This window comes from Lathyrus oleraceus, chromosome 6 (genome assembly GCF_024323335.1).
Source record: "Lathyrus oleraceus cultivar Zhongwan6 chromosome 6, CAAS_Psat_ZW6_1.0, whole genome shotgun sequence".
Lineage (NCBI taxonomy): Eukaryota > Viridiplantae > Streptophyta > Magnoliopsida > Fabales > Fabaceae > Lathyrus > Lathyrus oleraceus.
The window spans coordinates 23,885,103-23,906,281 of NC_066584.1; the positions used below are offsets into that span (position 1 = coordinate 23,885,103).

At 32.1% G+C, this 21,179-nt stretch overlaps 1 protein-coding gene across 1 annotated transcript; it reads left to right on the forward strand.

Moving 5' to 3' along the window:
- Window positions 1–10,714: 10,714 nt before the first annotated feature.
- On the forward strand, window positions 10,715–14,196 carry LOC127092155 (RNA demethylase ALKBH9B). The gene is made up of 6 exons (XM_051030971.1): window positions 10,715–10,969; window positions 11,071–11,535; window positions 12,564–12,649; window positions 12,788–13,098; window positions 13,255–13,326; window positions 13,426–14,196. The coding sequence occupies exons 1-6, from the start codon at window positions 10,804–10,806 to the stop codon at window positions 13,919–13,921; spliced, it is 1,596 nt and encodes a 531-aa protein (XP_050886928.1). The 5' UTR covers window positions 10,715–10,803; the 3' UTR covers window positions 13,922–14,196.
- The last annotated feature ends 6,983 nt before the right edge of the window (window positions 14,197–21,179 follow it).

Genomic DNA, 21,179 nt, shown 5'->3' on the forward strand with positions numbered 1-21,179 from the left:
GTGTTCCAAGTCTAACTTTGATTCTGCTACTTTCTTTCGAAGATAGTGGAACCTAATTTCGATGTGCTTGCTTTGCCCATGCGCTATCGGGTTCTTCGTCGGATTGATAGCTGACTTGTTGTCGATCTTCATTGTAATCGCTCCATGATTCTTCCCTGTAATCTCTTCAACAAAATTCACTATCCATATTGCTTGGCATGCACAAAGAGAGGCAACTATGTACTCTGCTTCACACGATGATAGTGCCACTACTGGTTTCTTTCTTGAACTCCAAGCAACTGGTGCACCACCTATCATAAACACATAGCCAGTTGTGGATTTTCTATTCTCAGCATCACTACACTAACTCGACTCGGTGTATCCCACTAGCTTGCATTATTTTTCACTTACCAACTGCAGGAAACAAAATTCCATAGTCGAGAGTTACTTTCAGATACCTTAGTAACCTCTTTGTCGCTGCTAGGTGTGAGACGTTTGGCTTCTGCATGAATATACTCACCATGCCTACATTGTATGCTAGATCAGGCCTTGTATGACAAAGATATTAATGTGATCTAATGAGTCTTCTTTACTATGTTGGATCGACATTATCGTCATATGTGTCTTTCGATAGTTATAATTTGGGCTCAGCTTGAGGCGAAGTTTAGTTGCAATCTTGCATCTCAAATCTCTTGAGTATTTCACCAGCATATCTTCTTTGGTGCATCATTAAGCCTCTACTACTCTTGTAGAATTCGATGCCAAGGAAATATGAGAGATTTTCCAAATCTGACATTTCAAACTCCTCACTTAGGTCATCTTTGAAATCTTTGATCTCATTCTTACGACTTCCTGTTATCAACAGGTCATCGACATAGAGACATGGTATAAGCAACTCATTATTGCTTCTTCTTACATATACTCCATCCTCAGTTGTTAATTTCACAAATTTCTTCTCCCTTAGGAAATTGTCTATCTTCTTATTTTGAGCTCTTGGAGCTTACTTAAGTCCATACAGGGTTCTATGCAGCTTGTATACCTTTTTTCTTTGCCATGTTTCACAAACTCAGCTGGTTGTGCATATAAACTTCTTTATCTAAGGGACCATTCAGGAATGCACATTTCACATCCATCTGACATATGTGCCATTTGTTCATGTTTGATAGAACAACAACCAACCTGATTGTTTCAATTCTAGCAACAGGTGTGAAAACTTCATCGAATTTGATTCCTTCCTTCTGAAGAAATCCTTTCGCCACAAGCCTTGCCTTGTGTCGAGTTACTTCACCTTTGGGATTTAACTTCATCTTGTATACCCACTTCACATTGATTTCCTTCTTGCCTTGAGGCAATTCGACAAGTGATCAGGCGTTGTTGACTTTGATGGAATTTCGTTCCTCATTCATTGCATTCACCCATTTCGAATCCTTCAATGCTTCAGCTGCATTGACTGGTTCAACATCTGCATAAAAAGCATAGTGTACCAGCTCACCTTCATCATCGACCACATTATCTGATGTAATCACACATTCTTAAAACCTTGCAGGCATGTATCTTGTCCTTTGAGGTCTTCTTGTGCTTGCTTGATCTCTGACTTCTTCTTGTTGAACTTCTCTTTCGACTTCACTTGCTGGTTCTTCACATAAGATTCTCACTGAATCCTTCTTGACATTTTCAGTCCAATCAATTCCTTAACCTCATATATGATCACATCCTTGCTGGTCACTACTTGCTTGTTCACTGGGTCGAACAACTTGTAATCTCGAGTCAAATGATATCCTATTAGGATCATTTGACTCGACTTATCATCATTTTTTCTTCTCAACTGATCTGGAACATGTCTATGTGTTATAAATCCAAATACTTTCAGATGACTCAAGCTAGGCTTGACACCAAACCAACATTCTTCTGGTGTGATTCCTTCTAGCTTCTTCGTCGAACATTTGTTTAAAATATATGTTGCAGTCGACACAACTTCTCCCCATAATTCTCTTGGTAAATGATTTCCTTTCAACATACTTCTCACCATATTCATGATATTTATATTCTTACTTTTTGCAATTCCATTCTACTGTGGAGTGTAGGGTAGCACGAACTCATACATAATCCCTTCTTTCTCACATAAGATGTCAAACTCTTCCGACACATATTCTCCACCACCATCATTCCTCAGAATCTTGAACTTCGACCACTTTGTCTTTCGACCATAGATTTAAACTTGAAAAATACCTCGATCACTTCACTTTTCTTCTTGATCAGGTAAGTCCATAGTTTTCAAATGAAATCATTTATGAATGTGACAAAGTATCTGTTACCTCCTATCGAATCTCCTTGGATAGGACCACACACATCAGAGTATCTGACTTCAAGAATTGCCTTCGACTTGCTTCCTGCACACATTCCTCACACACTTCATTTAGAATGTCGATTTCTGGTAACCCTGAAACTATATTTCTTCTGTTCAGATCTCTGATGTCTTTGAAGTTGAGATGGCTAAGTCTATAGTGCCATATCCATTCATCTATGCTAGCTCCAGTTGCAAGGAACTTGTACTTCACCATATTAAGTTCAATACTAAGGGTTCTATTTTGAGACATAAGTTCCTTCAGGATTAATATTCCACCTGAGTCGAGAACTCTCATAATCTTGTCTTTGATTGATACTTTGTAGTTCTTTTTGACCAACTACCATATACTGAACAAATTACTTTTCATGTCTGATATGTACAGTACATTGGAAATTACTGACCTTTTTCCATCTTTCCTCATAATCAGAACGTCACCAATACCTTCAGCTGATAGAGTATTGTCATTTGCAAACTTTACCATGTTCTTCATTTAGGGTTTTATGTTGACAAACCAATCTTTCCTACCGGTCATGTGTGATGAGAAACCTGAGTTTAAGTACCATTGGTCTTGGAATCTTTCTCCATCTCTTCTTCTTCATGCTTTGTAAAGTTTGCATCATTATCTTGATTCTTTTGTTTTTTAGGACAATCACTAGAGTAGTGACCATACTTCTGACAATTGAAACACTGAATGTGACTTTTGTCAGGTTTTCGACCACCACCTCTTCCTCTACCTGTAACACCACCTATTTGGTTGCTTTGGTATGAGGGCTTTCTTTGATTCGACCAACATCCTTCTTATTGATTTCGACCAGTTGAATTGTTGTAGCCTTCTCTCCCTTTGTTGTCAAACCATTTCCCTTTACATTTATTTTCTCTTGGTGATTGCACGTGCAAAGCCACATCACTCTTCGAATTTTCTATAACTCTTTCAGCCATTCTTTATTCACGATATTCAAGCGTCCCTTGAAGCTCTTCCTTTGTAAATGTTGACAAATATTTTGACACTTTTATGCCTACTACCACGTGATCGAACTTTGGAGTCAATGACCTCAAGATCTTTGAAACAACTAATTTTGATGTCAACACTTCTCCATATACCTTGATTTGATTCACCAGTTTTGTTACCCTAGTGAAAAAATTAGTTATGCTTTCATTGTCTTCCATTTGAAGCAATTCCTACATTCTTTTGTGAGTTTGTAACATCACTTCTTTCACCTTTTTTGCATCTCCAAACATTTTTTCCAGAATTTCCCATGCTTCTTCTACTGATTCAACATCACCAACCTTTTTGAAATTGTTTGCATCCACACATTGATGGATTATGAAGATGGCTTTCTAATATTTCTTCTTCAATTCTTTGTGTGTAGTCTTTTCTTCATCTGTCACGTTTGTTGCAAGTAGTATCACTCCCTCATTCACAAGATCCTAAAGATCTTGATAGCAAAAGACAATATTTATTTGCTCGCACCAAATCTCATAATTCTGATTCTTCAGAATTGGGAGACTCGTCGGAAAATGCCCGTTCAGATGATTCATCACCATCATGTTTTGCTTCCCACGAATCACTCAACCAGTGTTCTAGATACCAAATGTTGGAAATTCATCAACTTCCCTTCAAGAAATTTACCAAAACCTATGGAGAATTCTGAACCGAATCTTAATGAACAAGAATCAATCTTTCTTATTGATTACTCCTCTTGTTCTTCTCTCTTCATTCGAGTGAATCAACCAACCTTGGTTGCAAGATTTCGGTGGACAATGGTAATGAAAAGAAACAAAATTGAATTGGAGAAGAAAGAAAGATTAGGGTTTTCGAGCAAGGAAGAAGAAGAAGAAATTTCTGCAGAATTTCTCTTTGCTCTCAAATTGAGAATTTTATTCTTTGCAATTGCAAATGTGTGTTATTTTACAATGATATGGGTTACTCTATATTTATAGATTTTGGGCTTACTTGATCCTCAAGTAAAGTCCAAAATACCTAATTCTCCTAACATTACAAAATTGGGCCTAAGTAAAGATCCATGTCGAGACTAACTCCTCAACACTTCGATAATTAGGTGTTTTGACACATCCTTACTTCTGTCGAGCAACCTTCTTCGACATAAGGAATTACAATTCAACAAGATTAATATCTATAATGTTAATGAAGACCCTAAAAGCCAATTCCAATTGTTAAATGGTGAAAGAGTCGTTTGGTCATAATTCAGGCCAAGTGTGAATTTAAATTCAATCCTAAAGTTTATGAGCATCCATATTTTGCACCTCAAGTACATAACACACTCATATGTACACACTCATTTGGATATAAAAATGTGTTTTTTTGAGGAATTTTAATAATCTTTTTGCTTATTTTGAGTGGAAAACTTTTGCACTAGAAGAGAAAACTTAAAGGAGGTTAATTTTAACATTGTCGAGAAGGAAATCTCAATAATCACTTTGATAATTCTTCTTTTATCTCTATCTCTTCTTCCCTTATAACTAGTAATTGAACCTCTTGTTGGGGATAAATAGAACTAAATGAATACGAGTTTGTTTAGATAAATAATTTAATTGTAGTTAATAGCACACGTATTTATCAAAATAATGCTTTTGAAAAAGCTGCATAAGCTATTTTTATAATAAAAAGATAAAATAACTTTTTTTTTCTTATAGCAGTTATTTTCATAAATTATCTTAGACAACTTATAAAAATAACTAAAAATTTCATAACCTATTTTAGGTCTTCCAAATAATGTCACAAATTTTGTGTTTGTAGATAAAACTCATATAAGTCAATCAAAACCAAATAGACCATACATATATTTTTAGAGTTTGTATTTGGTTATTTAATATATTTAATTGATTTTTTTTTAATCTTTAATCTTAATGTTTTAAGAATGATTTATGATTTTTAAGTTAGAAAAGAAGTCCGTCCTTTGAATGCTTACAAGCAAGAATTTATTTGTTTTTAGTCCAGGGAAAAATATAAATACTTGAGACCATTTAAGATTTTTTTGTTGTTAATGCTTTATCTTTTCAAATTGTTAATTTTTAAATATTAATAATTTTTTATATTAAGACATAAATATAAATAAATGATATTCTAAGAGTTTATATCTATTTAACTCAATTAACACATACTCTCTTTAGAGTTTTAATTGTTAATTTTTAATTTTTACACATATCAATAAAATTAATAAATTATTACTGTTTACTAAACAATGATTATTTTTTTCTATATTATCTTAAACTTTTTTTTCTTCTCTTTTTGCAACAAATAATGAGGAGCAACTTTGAAAAAACTACGATCAATATTATTTTAAATTTTAAAATGAGACTTAAAAAAAGAAATAACTTTTTTCTTTATTTTTTTCTAAAAAGTGACATCTAAAATAAAATGGAGGAAGTATAAATTAAGTACCCATCCTTCTTGTTGTTAATGCTTAACCTTGATTTTAAATTTAAAAAGAAATTAAAAATTTGTTAAGATTATGGTCCTTCCCTGTAGAATTAAAATTTGTTCATTAAATAACATGTTGGCAACTAAAAAGTATCAAAAGTTTAAAGAATTACTTAATGCACCCTAATGATTGATATCATACTTTTGTAAAAAAAATAATATATTTTTAGATTTCGGAGATGCGTATCTGAACGAATCTCAAACAGACACAACTCGTGCTGATTTTGAGTCACCCCCAAATATTTGTCTAAATTAAATCCGAAAATGTATATTTGTAAATCTTATGGAGATGTATTCCTGGATCATACTAAACAAAAAACAATCATAGAAATGGAAAGATGCATAATGAAAAATAAAATTAACATTGATAATATAAAAAAGTAAAATATTATATAGATAATCGTTAACATAATTTGAACATTACATTTCAACATCCATGTGAACGTTTTTACATCTTCATAATATCTTCGATCGACATCGCAATCGGCACATCCAACTCAATCAAAACTTCTATTTCGTAACGAAAAATATATTTCACATAACCCTTAAATTTGCATCGATCTTCACCTCAAAGTTGATGAACTGAATATTCTCTATGTTGTCAATTGAGGGGTGAGCGGTACTCGAGCTTCATAATTTTTTTATTATCAGAATATTGTAGGAGATTCTCCAGTATGAATTTCAGATCTACAAAAGATATGTACTAGTTGAACATAAATTCAATTGAGGGGTTGGCACCGTTGAAGTAGACATTTACAACATGTCAATTTATGTTCATTATGATATAATGTGATTTGGTAAAAAAAGAGAGATGAAAGCCCCATACTTATACAATTTCTAGACCAATATCGACCTCATAAATTCTATCTTGTACTGAAGGTAATTTTGAAGATGCATTTTTGAAACCATCCTATACTGATATTTTGGAGATGTATTTCCGGAACCATCCTATACTGATATTCATAAGATGTACTTTCTAAACCACATAAGACAAAAGCACTTTCAAAAACAGTGAGAAACATAACCTGTTTTAGAAAGAAAAATGGAGAAATATTCTGAAAACTTAAAGATGTATTGAAAACTTTGAAAATATATACATTTGACATTATTAATATTAATACAGGATTATATACAAAATATGTAATCACATAAATACATCATTGAATAAAAATTAAAATGAATCGAAACATACATCAATGTCTAAATCTATCTCTATGAGGGGTATCGCCTTTGACTTTTGTTTATTCGTTTCTCTTTTAATCTCGCTTAACTTGGTGAACTCTTGCATCCTTTCCAAAAAATGATTCGGCCATGACTCAACTTTCTTTGATGAATAGTTGTCCACTCCGGTGATGTCAGTGGTATAGAGCATACTGACTTCAAATAAACTTGAACAATGTTCTGCGTTTTTGAAAGTCACCCAATACACATAATACAATCATCTGGATTTGGAGGTGGGGCAGTGTGTAGTGGAAATAATGTTTATGAGAAACTTTATCGTGTCAAATCAATAACACTCTTTCATACGCACTTGTTATTAGATGACACATTTCAGGGAAGTGCATCCATTTTTCCTATGGTACCAATCCACTAATGCAAGGAACACGAGATTCATGAATTGCATCAAAATTTTCTTTTTTCGTATAGTCGTGCGTATGATTTTCTATGGGCCTTCAACTCTTTCATAAGATGTTGGTAGACAAATAGATGATCATCCCCTCCTTTTCGAGTAAAGTAGAAATAACTCAAAAACCGCAGTTACCGTCACCCTCAACATTGATGATCTGTTTAATGTATTTGTGCATAAAAATCGGCATCTCATTGATGAATTGGATTTTTGATAGAGGCAGTGAAAGAGATGTTTTGCTAATGCGAGCTCATTTGAAAACACTTTTTTGAGATTTTGGAGTTTGAGAATCCAGAAAGAGCTTGTCAACATGTTCAAAATAGGAAGGAAACCACATCGTTGAATTGTCACTTGGTGTTGCTTTGATCTTCTTAGGAGCACCTTATGTTTTTACCAGTTGAGACTGTGGTTTTAAATCAATGGTTTCAGGATAAGCAATCTTCCTTAATTTCTCTTTGATGTGGAGTTTCATATTGCCATCGTCTTTCAAAAATATCTCTTGTATCACTTCCCATTTGGTCAAGATATAGGTACTCGATTTACCATCCTTCACCACACCATCATCATCAAACCTGGGCCTCTTCTAGTGAGTGCAAACTCATCCATTTGTAGCAGGCTATCAAGTTTCACCTTATTTGAAATTAGACAAACACATGGGAGCCCATACATTTTCCTAAGTGCGCAACCACAATTTAAGCTACCGGAACCTACATTCTCAACTCATTTACCTTCATGAAAAATAAAATTCAGTCCTACTCGAGATATGTTTCCGACCAACTGAGAATAAAGATTGTTGTCTTTGAATTTGTGTTCCAACACCGTGATGTTGCAACCAAATGATGTTTGTATTTCATTATGTTGATTTTGGATCATTTGGTTCATAGAGTTCCAATCTCAACACAAATCACCTTTACTATTTCGCAACCAATTCTTTAGTGTAGCATGGACAAACTCAACTCGGTTGGTTGTTGGATTTCTAAGATGTCTAACCCAATCGGTCCAAGCACAAACAATGTTTTCCTTCACCTGGTCCAAAATTATACTTTTAACATATTTTAACAAATCCTGATATTTCTCACCAAACTTCCTGAAATATATAACAACATCGACATATAATTATTTTGCAGAAGAATTTATTATAACATTTCATGCATCCATCATTCTTTCAACTATCACACTAGCTTTGACAATTATTCTGTCTTCACACTCAATTTGTTCCCTCCCTACCACAAATTTAACACGACTTCTCACATTCTTTATGATGTGATACCTATAAAGCAATGCGTAAAAAGTAGGATAGAATTTTGCAACCAAATTCATCAAAGTGGTATCACGGTCGGTGACAATTACTTTTGATGTGTCTTCTTTATCCCTCAACATTGTCAGACACACTAAGTCCAAGTAACATTTTCCTCTTTTTTGCTCTCTAGAAATGCAAACTTGGTAGAATAAGTCTCTCAATAGAGGTAACACCAATAATTTCTAATAGTGGAAGCTTGTACTTGTTAGTCTTATACGTTGAATCAATGATGAGCAGAATAGAAAACGTATTCAACAACTTTTTGGAATCAGGATGAGTCCAAAATACATCTTGAACGGTTACTCAATCCTCGCACGTTAGGTACCTAGATACATATCTGTTATCATCATGAAGTTTCAATTGTTGTTGCATTTAAGTTCTATCCCCCCTCAACACCTTTTTGTTAAGGACACAAATATTGTCACTTGCTTGATATTTGAGATATTTCCAGGTCTTTTACGTTTCAAAGTTGTAAGTATGTTTTTGGGTTGCACCATATTCAATGTCATGTTCGAAATGGTTTCCTTCTCTTCTGGCATAAGACGACATGCAATTGGATGTCCGACTAACTTTTCACACTTGTCATGGTTATGTAAACCACATATCACATTAAATCTCCATTTATTATTTGACAAAAGATAACCATGCAACTTAAAGGGACACTCACATTTTCTTGAACCAATGTCATCTCGTTTGAATTTCCAGAGAGGATTTCTATACTTCTCACTTCTTTCACATCTAATTGTCACAAATGTAACTCTTCCTTCTATTTGAACCATTATCGGACCTTCTGATTATAATATCAAACTCCAATTTGGATGCCTCCGTGTGAATCCATTGAAGCATATGATCACAAATTTTAAACTCTTGTCTATTTGTAAATTGGTTGCCAACATGTGTCTCCTTCACATCAACACGTCTGATATCCGTAGACACAATAAGTTTCGGAAAAACATCAGGGGACACCATATATAATGCAAACAATAACACAAAATATTCAAAAGCAGATTGAAATGAACACTGAACGATTCTGAAAATGCATTTTTAGAGGAGTTCATATAGAATCCGAAAATGCATTTCTTGACGCAACGTAACTTTTACAGCTTAAAAACAAGATTAATGTGAGCAATGATGAATTAATTAAATGATCTTTACCTTGAATTTCAACTTCTTTTCCTCCTTTTGATGTGATGAAATACAAAATCGAAGTTTTGGAATGCAAATCTTGATTGAGAATGAAAGAGTTTTTTTAAGGGTTTTGAGAAAAAGGGTTATGGATTTTGACCATGCAGTGTGCTGTTTTATTAAATATCACGATTGATAGTTCTAGAAATGCATCTTTGAAAAAGACTAACATTCAAATGTGACAAGTTTTCAAGTTTTAGCTTCAGTGTTCCGAAAATGCACTCTGAAAAATTCATTGTATTGTTAAATTATAAATATATTGCTAGAGTGAGTTCAGAGATGCATCTCCGAACTAAATTTTGGAAAAAATATAAGACAAGACTCACTTTAGACGCGTTTCAGCCGTAAAATGCGTTCGAAGATACATTTTAAAAATCAAATAGACATTTTCAAATTTTCATATAATATTTTTCCTATTTAGAATATGATCAACGATTTCTAAAATTTATTGCTCGAGGGAAAAAAATTGGACAGAGTCAGGTTTTTACCATCTTTAACTTTACAAGTCGAGAATCAAACTTGAAAAAGGGTGTTAAGTTATATTGTTATTCATTATGTCACAAAAATAAAGTTTTTTATTTATTAATAATAAGATTTTGATTGTATTTCTTATTTAAGATTTTTTATAAAAATGTTTTGTTAAAATATCATTTTTTTAATTTTAAAATAAAAAATTAATCTATTTTGTTTTCATTATACCATCAATAAAATTCTTTTATGGTAAAAATTTGTAACAAACCTTATCTTGAAGTTAAAACTGAAATCTAACAATTTTGTTTTACCATATATATATATATATATATATATATATATATATATATAACAAATCTACCAAAAAATAAATCATATTAAAATTTGCAAAAAAGCAGCGTAAGGGTTGTTACTTCAGTTTGTCTCCGATTCCTCTGAGTCGACTCACCGCCATGGATAAACAACCTTCCAACATCGACCCTTTCCTCCTCGATTATCAACCTTCCGAACTCCGAATCGCCTCCGAGTTTTTCTCCACATGGCTTCCTTTTCTCTCCAAAGATCTCTGCCGCCGCTGTTCTCAATCACTCTCCGATCGCATCCGTTCCATCGACCCTGGTAACTAAAACCCTAGTTTCTATCTAATTTTTTACTTTTAACAATTTTTGTGTGTTTCAGTAATGAAAATTCACTTTCATTGAAAAAATTGAATTTTGCAGAGTCTGAAAACCGGAACAAGAATTCTGAAGAGGTTACTGGAGAAGATAATTGTGATTGCCATTCTCTTGGGAGCTGGAATGATGGTGTACAGGGGAATTTGGCTTCGGAAGTTCCGAGTCCGCGGATGTCTTGGGCTGATATGGCTGATGAATTGGGTGAAGATGAGATTGATCGGAACGACGGCGAAACCGTTGGTGGTGGTGTTGTTTTGGGAGAGAATTCGGGTGAAAATAGAGTTGTTGCTGATAAGGCTGTTTTGCCTAGGGAACAAAGAGAGTATATTAGGTTTATGAATGTGAGGCGGGAGAAAGATTTTGTTTGTATGGAAAAGATTAATGGAAAACTAGTGAACATTGTTGATGGTCTTGAGTTGCATACTGGTATTTTTAGTGCTGCTGAACAGAAGAGGATTGTTGGATATGTTGCTTCTTTACAAGAGATGGGAAGAAAGGGAGAGCTGAAAGGTTTGCATTTTTCTACTTTAATGTTGTGATATGTTTGATTGGACTATTTATGTTTGTTGTGTTCATATGCATATGTAAAGTAGTCTCATGGCTAGTTTATTATATTAAGATTTCTTTTAGATATGCAATTGTTGTTAGTTATCAAGTGTCCATGCCAATTCATTTATTGGATCATTGTCTAGATTTCTTATTTTGTGAAGATTGTATTGATAATTCAACTTTCAGAATGTGAAAAGCACCCTTTATCGTTTAGCGGTTTATACCACATTCAAAGTGTGTCTCATTAAGAAAGGTGTTACCATTAGAAAGAATGGAAATAATTAAACTATCTGACTTTGTTTTACGTATTTTTGCAATACAAATTAGCTCCTCAAGGCACGACGCACCAAAAAACTCATGCCTAATTGAAGAAAGGCGTTAACATTAGAAAACATTTCATTATTTGACTTGGTCACTTATATTTTCCGAGCAAATTAGCACCTTGATGCAAGATACACTAAAACAACGTGTCTTATTAGAAAAATGTTTAAGCATTTGGCTTTTTTTTACTTATATTTTCCCGGTAAGTTAACTACTTAAGCCTATTATTCATAATCAAAATAAAAGATTAGAACCTTTTAAGCTACTTGATATCAAGAGTAACAAAGATTGACAATTAGTTAATCTATTTCAACATTCTGACTACTCTATACCTTGTCCCACTCAAAAACACATGAATGTGCGTCAATCAGCCAGATGGTTCTGCCCCTTTGACTACAAGCATGGAGATGTCAAATTTATATAAAAGCAACTTTCATTTATTTCTAGATTTTTGAGGACTGTCCAAAACTTATTGAGGCCAATGAGTTTGGAAATAGTGAAAGAATCTTATCATTTAGGAATAAGCATGATTGTGCTCATACTTTAGATTCATCGCACTTTATCTACAAATTCTATAGGCAAAGTTCTATTGACAATCTGGTAATATGTATTAAATGGAATTATTTCCAAGGAACTGAATATATGGTGTTGATTCTTAACTTTTTCAGATCGGACATATTCAGCTCCTAGAAAGTGGATGAAGGGCAAGGGACGCCAAACTATCCAATTTGGGTGCTGTTACAATTATGCAGTGGTTAGTCTCTCGTAATGTCTTTACATTTCTTTCTTTAGAAATAATATAACTGAACTATTATTGTTTAGGGCATAGGATAATGTTTGATGAGCTTCACAAATGGATGTATAACTTTCAATATTTTATTTCTGCCTGCAGGATAAGTATGGTAACCCACCTGGTATTCTTCACCATGCATCTATAGATCCTTTACCCGATCTTTTCAAGGTCATCATTCGACGCCTGGTCAAGTGGCATGTACTCCCTACTACTTGTGTGCCAGATAGTTGTATAGTGAATGTCTATGAAGAAGGGGACTGCATACCTCCACACATAGATAACCACGATTTTGTTCGACCATTTTGCACTGTCTCATTTCTCAGCGAGTGCAAAATACTTTTTGGATCAAACCTTAGGATTGTAGGTCCTGGTGAATTTGATGGTTTGTATGCTATTTCTCTACCAGTAGGGTAAGTCTTCAAACTTCATTATCCACTACTCTGTCTATTTTGCATGTTAACTATTTCTACATGATATCGGATTCAGCTGGATTATATTATTGATCATTTTGTTGTTGTTATGGAGGATTCAAAATCTTTATAATCTCTCTTTTTTTTCCTCTCCAGATCTGTACTTGTCTTAAATGGAAATGGAGCTGATGTAGCTAAGCATTGTGTACCCGCAGTTCCTTCAAAAAGGTATTTACTGTTACGATAGTATAATTCCCTTTTTGCCTCAATTTTTCTTTGTTAAAATGGTTATTGATTTGTATTCTTTTTTGTTGAAATTTTTGCTAGGATATCAATCACATTTAGAAGAATGGATGAGTCCAAGCGACCTTCCGGACACGTCCCAGAACCTGATCTTCAGGGGATCCAACCATTGGCCTATGAGGCTGTGCAGGAACAAAGTAACAAATCAAGTGGTGGTCACAACAGATCTAATAATCATCAAATGAATAGAAATAATGACAGAAGAGGTGGCAGAATTGATGGAATGGGATCTGCACCTAGAAGCGATAGATTCTCAGAGCCTCGCGAGTGGACTCAAAATTCACCAAGACCTGCACCAACTAGAAACAATAGATATTCAGAGCCTCGCGAGTGGAGTCAAAATTCACAAAGATCTGCAACTAGAAACGATAGATACTCAGAGCCTTCAGAGCCTCGTGAGTGGAGTCAAAATTCACAAAGATCTGCAACTAGAAATGATAGATACTCAGAGCCTCGCCAGTCACCTCAAAGTTCACAAAGATCTGCAAATAGGTGGAGTAGGGTAAAGCCGACTAGTTAACAAGGTGGCAAGTTATTAGTATCTAAGATTTGTACCAGGTTCACAGTTAAGTTAATTCTCCGATCTTTATGCCCGTCACTTGGCAAATAGATTTGTCATGGGAGGTTTCTGAACTTTGGTTTTCCGAGAATGTTTTACTCTGCAGCAATTTTTGTCATATCAGTGTATGGTTACAATTTTGCTTTGGCACGTTTAATTACTTAGCCGGACGCGCTGGTGTATATTATTAATTTGAGAGAACTTACAACTCAATAATGGTTGCAATTTGGTGAGAAGTTGTTGTATTTGTTGACATTTTTAGTACCAAGCTAGAATGTAGCTGGGTGATATATTGACTTTTATTTTTTTATAGGTTGATGCTTTATACCTAAAAAACATTCATTTTTAAGGTAATAATATTGGTTGCTTTGTAAGGTCAGCATTGCTAGAATTGCTTAGTTTGAGATTTGCTGTTGGATCTAATCATTCTGAAATTGCTTGCTTCTGAAATATGCATATTTATCTAATTTCAAATATCTTTTGGTAGTACTTTTCTTGGTATGTTAACCACTTGTTAATAGATACATCGATCCATATATAATTCATACTAAAAAGTATATAAAAAGTAATTCATGTTATTGCTACTTGTTTGTTTATAGCATTAATGAAATAGTGATAAGAGGGGTCAAACATGTTAATGTCATGCAAGTAACATAGCAGTTGTTTGTTATGTTTAGAAATGCATGAGGAAAGATAAGTGTGGACCCGTTCAACAAAACAGTTTAAATAATTGTATTGTACCATGTGTTTTGTCCAAATTCATCGTACGATAGAATAAGCAAACAACATAGTACTATTGGTAATTTCACATAACTAATTAAGGTGATTAACTATTAAAAGGTACTTATAGCATCTTTAATAAAGCAAATTTCAATTATTGTCCAAATGGGCACACAATATGGTGATTTTTCAATCCACCCTCTATATTTTCTAATTGTTCGGTAAAATGATGCATTTTAGAGTAGAAAACTGAACAATAATACTATAGGTATTTAAGTGATTCTTAAACACAAACTAAATTTTATATTAATGGTGATGAAATTAAATAACTCATTTAACCTCACATTATTTTTAATCTCTACTCAATGACTTATTTTTCTTGTATATTATTGTTTTTACACTGTGCACTAAAAGAAAAGAGGGATGATAAAACTTCAATTGATTTGTTTCAAATACATGTCTGAATTTGGATTCACATCATGTAATAAATGTTTTAAAAATTGGTTGGACCATAGATTTGACAAAGTCACCGGGTCAAGAGATCGGTGGTGGAAACAAACTCATTGATTAAACCACATAATTCACTCTTATCACATCATTTAATCACATAAATCGATGTCGATAATAAATTTGTATAGATATTAAATTGGATTTAACAAGATAATTTAATCTCTAAATTTATTTTTATGGTTTGTTTGGTTTAAATGAGTGAGAGGGAAGAAGTTTTAATGAAGGAAATAGAAGGGGAGGGGAGGAGTTTTAATGAAGGAAAAGGAATAGGAGATTTTTTTTAATTATATATATATATATATCTATATATATATATATATATATATATATATATATATATATCTATATATATATATATATATATATATATATTAATATATTTGGTTCAAAAGGAAGAGAAAGATTTAATTAAAAATATGTTTGATTCACAAAAGGAGGAGAATTTTATCGTTACGATCTTATATAAGTCATATGAAATTCAAAAAGTAAAAAATTCCTAAGTATTTTTTGGTAATAACATATGTATAAATAATTAAACACAAAATTTATATTTTTGAATGATTAAAAAAGTTACAACTTACTAAATGCTAAAAATAATAGAGTACACTTGATTCACAATATAATTTTTCGACACAAATTAAATCATGTGTTGACAACTGAAATTTTGTTATGCAGATATCAGATGTTGTATGCGATGTCACAACACTAATATCAGGATTTTACACAATAATAATAGTAAGCAGATAACAAATGTCGTATACGATTTCACGACATCAGGTTCATGACATGTCACACCAGAAACAATTACAGTGTAAAAAACAGAAAGTAAATAACATTGGTCAATTGTTAACCCAATTCGGTGCAACGATACCTACATCCGGGGGCATCTAAGTCAAAAAGGAAATCCACTATAATAATATTACTTTGAAGTTCTAAACAACATCTGGTTTTACAAACTTCTCATCTAATCACTACCCTTGGAATTTCTATCTAAGACTCTCTTAGATATGAAATTCCTCTCACTTCCCTTAAATCACACACACTTTAATCAAATAATAGAAGACACTCTTCCAAAATATATAATTCACTGTTGCTTAAAAGCTTATGAGTGATTAATAATTACAACTCAAAGACACAATCCAACTTTAATATCAACGAGATATAAGAGTGACTCACAAATAACAAAGAACACTAAAACCCTAATTTTCCAATGCTCACATGTAGCTCTCTCTTCCGTGTTTTAGGTTTAGTAACATCCTCTTTAAATAGCCTTTGGTAAGCATGGACTTCGGGCTAAAAAGACAGCAGATCAAAACAAATCAAATCAAATCTGATCAAATCAAATCTAATGTCTCCTGAAATATTGTGACATCCATTCTGTAGAATATTTGATGAAATCAAATCTGATGTCTCCTTAAATATTTTGACATTCTGCATAATCAAATCTGATGTCTCCTTAAATGTTTTGACATCCATTTTGCATAATCAAATCTAATGTTTTGTTAAATGTTTTGACATCCCGTCTGCACAATCTTTTGCAGAATCAAATCAAATGTTTCCTTAAATGTTTCGACATCTTGTACAATCTTCTGCAGAATCAAATCAAACGTTTCCTTAGATGTTTCGACATCCAGTCTGCATAATCTTCTGCATAATCAAATCAAATATTTTCTTAAATGTCTAAACATCCTTTTTTTATGAAACAAGTGCACAACTAGAAACGAAACAAGAGTTCCTAAAATAAACCTTCTTGGATAGTCAGATATGATAGCTGGATATTCAGAGAATCTTCAGATATCTCATAATAAAATAAGTCTTCCAAGAAGTAAAACAAGTCTTCTCATTTTTAACCAAACATTCTGACTTGTTGAAATTGACTTTTAAACCCTTGATCACATAACTGACTAATGCTGATGAGATTTGCAGTAAGTCCTTTCACAAGCAGAACATCATCTAGTCTAGGAAGACCAGTGCAACATATCTTTCCTATAGTCTTGGTTTCACCTTTAGCTCCATCACTAAACGTGACAAAACTAGAGGAATAAGAATTAATGTTCAACAAATACTTCTTGACCCCTGTCATGTGTCTTGAACAACCACTATCAAAGGACCAGTCTTGTTTAGATGAAGCTCTAAGAGAAGTATAGGCTATAAGACTAGAGACAACAACCTTAAATTTCCACTTCTTTCTAGTTTTAATCATTACATGATTAGCCCTAGGATATGTTGGATGTTTTGGATAACCATACAGTCTGTAGCATAAAGGCTTTATATGTCCATATTTACTACAATAATAATATTTCCAAGGCAAAAACTTGACTTTAGTTTAAGTTTCCTGATGTTCAGAAGGACGTTGTAACATTTGATCGGACATCATGGGCTCATACTTCCTTCTGGAGGAATAAGTTTTGTCACATGGGTTTTGCCTTGTTTATTTTAATATTGGTAATTAAAACTTATACCTTTTAAGTTTCCAACCCCTTTTCCAACTTGAAGAATTTCATCTAGCATATATGACCTATTGTTCAACATTCTTATGGATTTGGTCATGTTTTCAAGTTTAGAAGACAATAAAGTTACCTCATTTTCAAGATCAGTGACGGTAGATAAAAGTTTCTCTTTTTTAACCTGTAGTTGAGCTATGATTCTCTTCTGCTCTTCTCCTGTCTTACACATCTCTTCACTTATGACACAAAGGTCTTTGTAGGAAGCAACCGGCTCTTCATAAGAGACATCCTTATCACACGAATCTTCATCAAATTCATATCAACCAGTGAAAGTTGTAACATGCTTAGCAGTTTCACCTTCAAAATTATCAGACAAAGAAACAAATGAGCACTTCTTTTGTTTCTTAAGATAGATGGGACATTCTGATCTAATGTAACCAAAACACTCACATTCATAACACCGAATACCTTTTCCTTGATTGGGCTTTTCTTCCTTTCTTGCTTTTCTACGAGAATCATTGTTTTTATTGATGTCGAATGACATGTTCTTGACATCAGGTATTGACTTCCTATCTATTTTCTTCAACACCTTATTCAATTACCTCCCAAGTAGCACAATGGCATCAGAAATTCCTTCATCAGTCTCCAAGTCACATTGATCCTCTCCATCCTCAATATTGGAGGTAAACGATATGCTTTTGTTCTTCTTTTCAGATCTGTCACTGATAGCTAATTCAAAAGTTTGAAGTGACCCAATAAGCTCATTCACTCTCATGTTGCAAATATCTTAAGCTTCTTTAATAGCTGTGACCTTCATGTCAAAATTCTTAGGTAGGGACCTGAGAATTTTTCTAGCCATCTTTTCTTCTGACATCTTCTCTCCTGAGGCACTAGATGAATTTGCTATTTCAAGATCATTCATGTGAAAATTATGAATACTCTCATCATCTTTCATCTTTAGATTCTCAAATCTAGTAGTGAGAAGCTGAAGTCTAGACATCTTCACTTTAAATGTGCCTTCATGGGTGGTTTTGAGAATTTCCCATGCATCTTTGGCCATAGCACATGTGTTTATTAACCTGAATATGTTTTTGGCCATAGATTTTATGCATTCCACCATATGTGCCTTTCAATAGTCATAGTTGGTGCCATCTAAGATGGATGGTTTGTTAACGTGTTTGCTTTGATGCCAATTGAAATTCCGATACACAGATATCAAATATCGTATGCGATGTCACAACACTAATATCAGGACTTCACACAACAATAATAGTAAGCAGATAACAGATGTCGTATACGATGTCACGACACTAGGTTCATGACATGTCACACCAAAAATAATTACAGTGTAAAAAGCAGGAAATAAATAACATTGGTCAATTGTCAACCCAGTGGAATTTCTATCTAAGACTCTCCTAGATATGAGACATCTCTCACTCCTCTTCAATCACACACAATGATAATGACTTTAATCAAATAATAGAAGACACTATTCCAAAACATATAATCCACTCTTGCTTAAGTACTTATGAGTGATTAACAATTATAACTCAAAGACACAGTCCAACTCTAATATCAACGAGATATAAGACTGACTCACAAATAACAAAGAACACTAAAACCCTAATTTCCAATGCTCAAGTGTAGCTCTCTCTTTTGTGTTTTAGGTTTAGTAACATCCTCTTTAAATAGCCTTTGGTAAGCATGGGCTTTGGGCTAAAAAAACAACAGATCAAACCAAACCAAATCAAATCAAATCTGATCAAATCAAATATGCCTCCTAAGATGTTTTGACATCCATTATGCGGAATATCTAATCAAATCAAATATGATGTCTCCTCAAATGTTTTGACATCCATTATGCATAATTAAATCTGATGTATCCTTAAATGTTTTGACATCCATTATGTAAAATTAAATCTAATATTTTCTAAAATATTTCGACATCCAGTCTGCACATACTTCTGCAGAATCAAATCAAATGTTTTCTCAAATGTTTCGACGTCCAGTCTACACAATATTCTGCAGAATCAAATCAAAAGTTTCCTTAGATGTTTCGACATCCAATCTACACAATCTTCTGCAGAATCAAATCAAATATTTTCTTAAATATCTCAACATCTCTTTTTATGAAACAAGTGCACAGCTGAAAACGAAACAACAGTTCCTAAAATAAACCTTCTTTGACAGTCAGATATGATAGCTGAATATTCAAGGAATCTTCATATATCTCATAATAAAATAAGTTTTTCAAGAAGTAAAACAAAACATGCAAAGATGTCTGATCAACATGTCACGACATCTTAATCAACATCTTCGTACTCAACATCTAACTGTGATACAAGTTTTAACAAAATTGCTGTCAATCATAAAAGTACAAAACTAGCGACAATAATTTTTAAATCGTGATAAATCATCTACGAGAAAAAAGAGAAAACTTTTTTTTATATATATATATAGATATAGATATATATATATATATATATATATATATATATATAGATATATATAATATAGATATATATTATAGATATATATAGATATATATATATAGAATATATATATATATAGATATATATAAGAGATATATATATATATATATATATATATATGATATATATATATCTAGATATATATATAGATAATAGATATATATATATATATATATATATATCTATATATATATAAAATAGCAAAAATATATAAAAATCAAAAACTATATATATATATATAGCTATATATATATATAGATAGTAGCTATATCTATATATATCTATATAGATATATATAGATAGATTAGATAGATATATAGATCTCTATATATATATATATATATATATATATGATATATATCTATATATATCTATATAGATCTATTATATATATATATATATATATATCTATATATATATATATAGATTATATATATATATAATATATATATATAGATATATATAGATATATCTAATATATATAGATATATAATATTATTATATATATATTATATAATATATATATATCTATATATATATATATATATATATATATATAGATATTATATATCTATATCTCTATATATATATACTATATTATTATCTATCTATATATAATATATATATAGTATATATATATATATATCTATATATATATATATATTATATCTATATATATTATATATATATATTATATATATCTAATATATATATATATATATATATATATATATAATATATAAAAATCAAAAACTATATAAAAAAAATTGATTATAATTTATATTAAATAAAAAAAATACAAAAAAAGGTGAGACACATATTATAAATTGATGGATATTTAGTAAATATAGTATAATTTTTTAAATATTAAATTTTAAATCTCATCTCTTATCTTGAATGACGTAAAAGAGGTATTTTAGAGAGGTTTTACTCCCCTCCGTGTTCATAAATGAACCAAACACATTTAATTAGAAATATTATCTCCCCTCATCCATTTACCCCCAAACCAAACACAATCTCAAGAAAAACATTGCACTTTAGATATTAAAA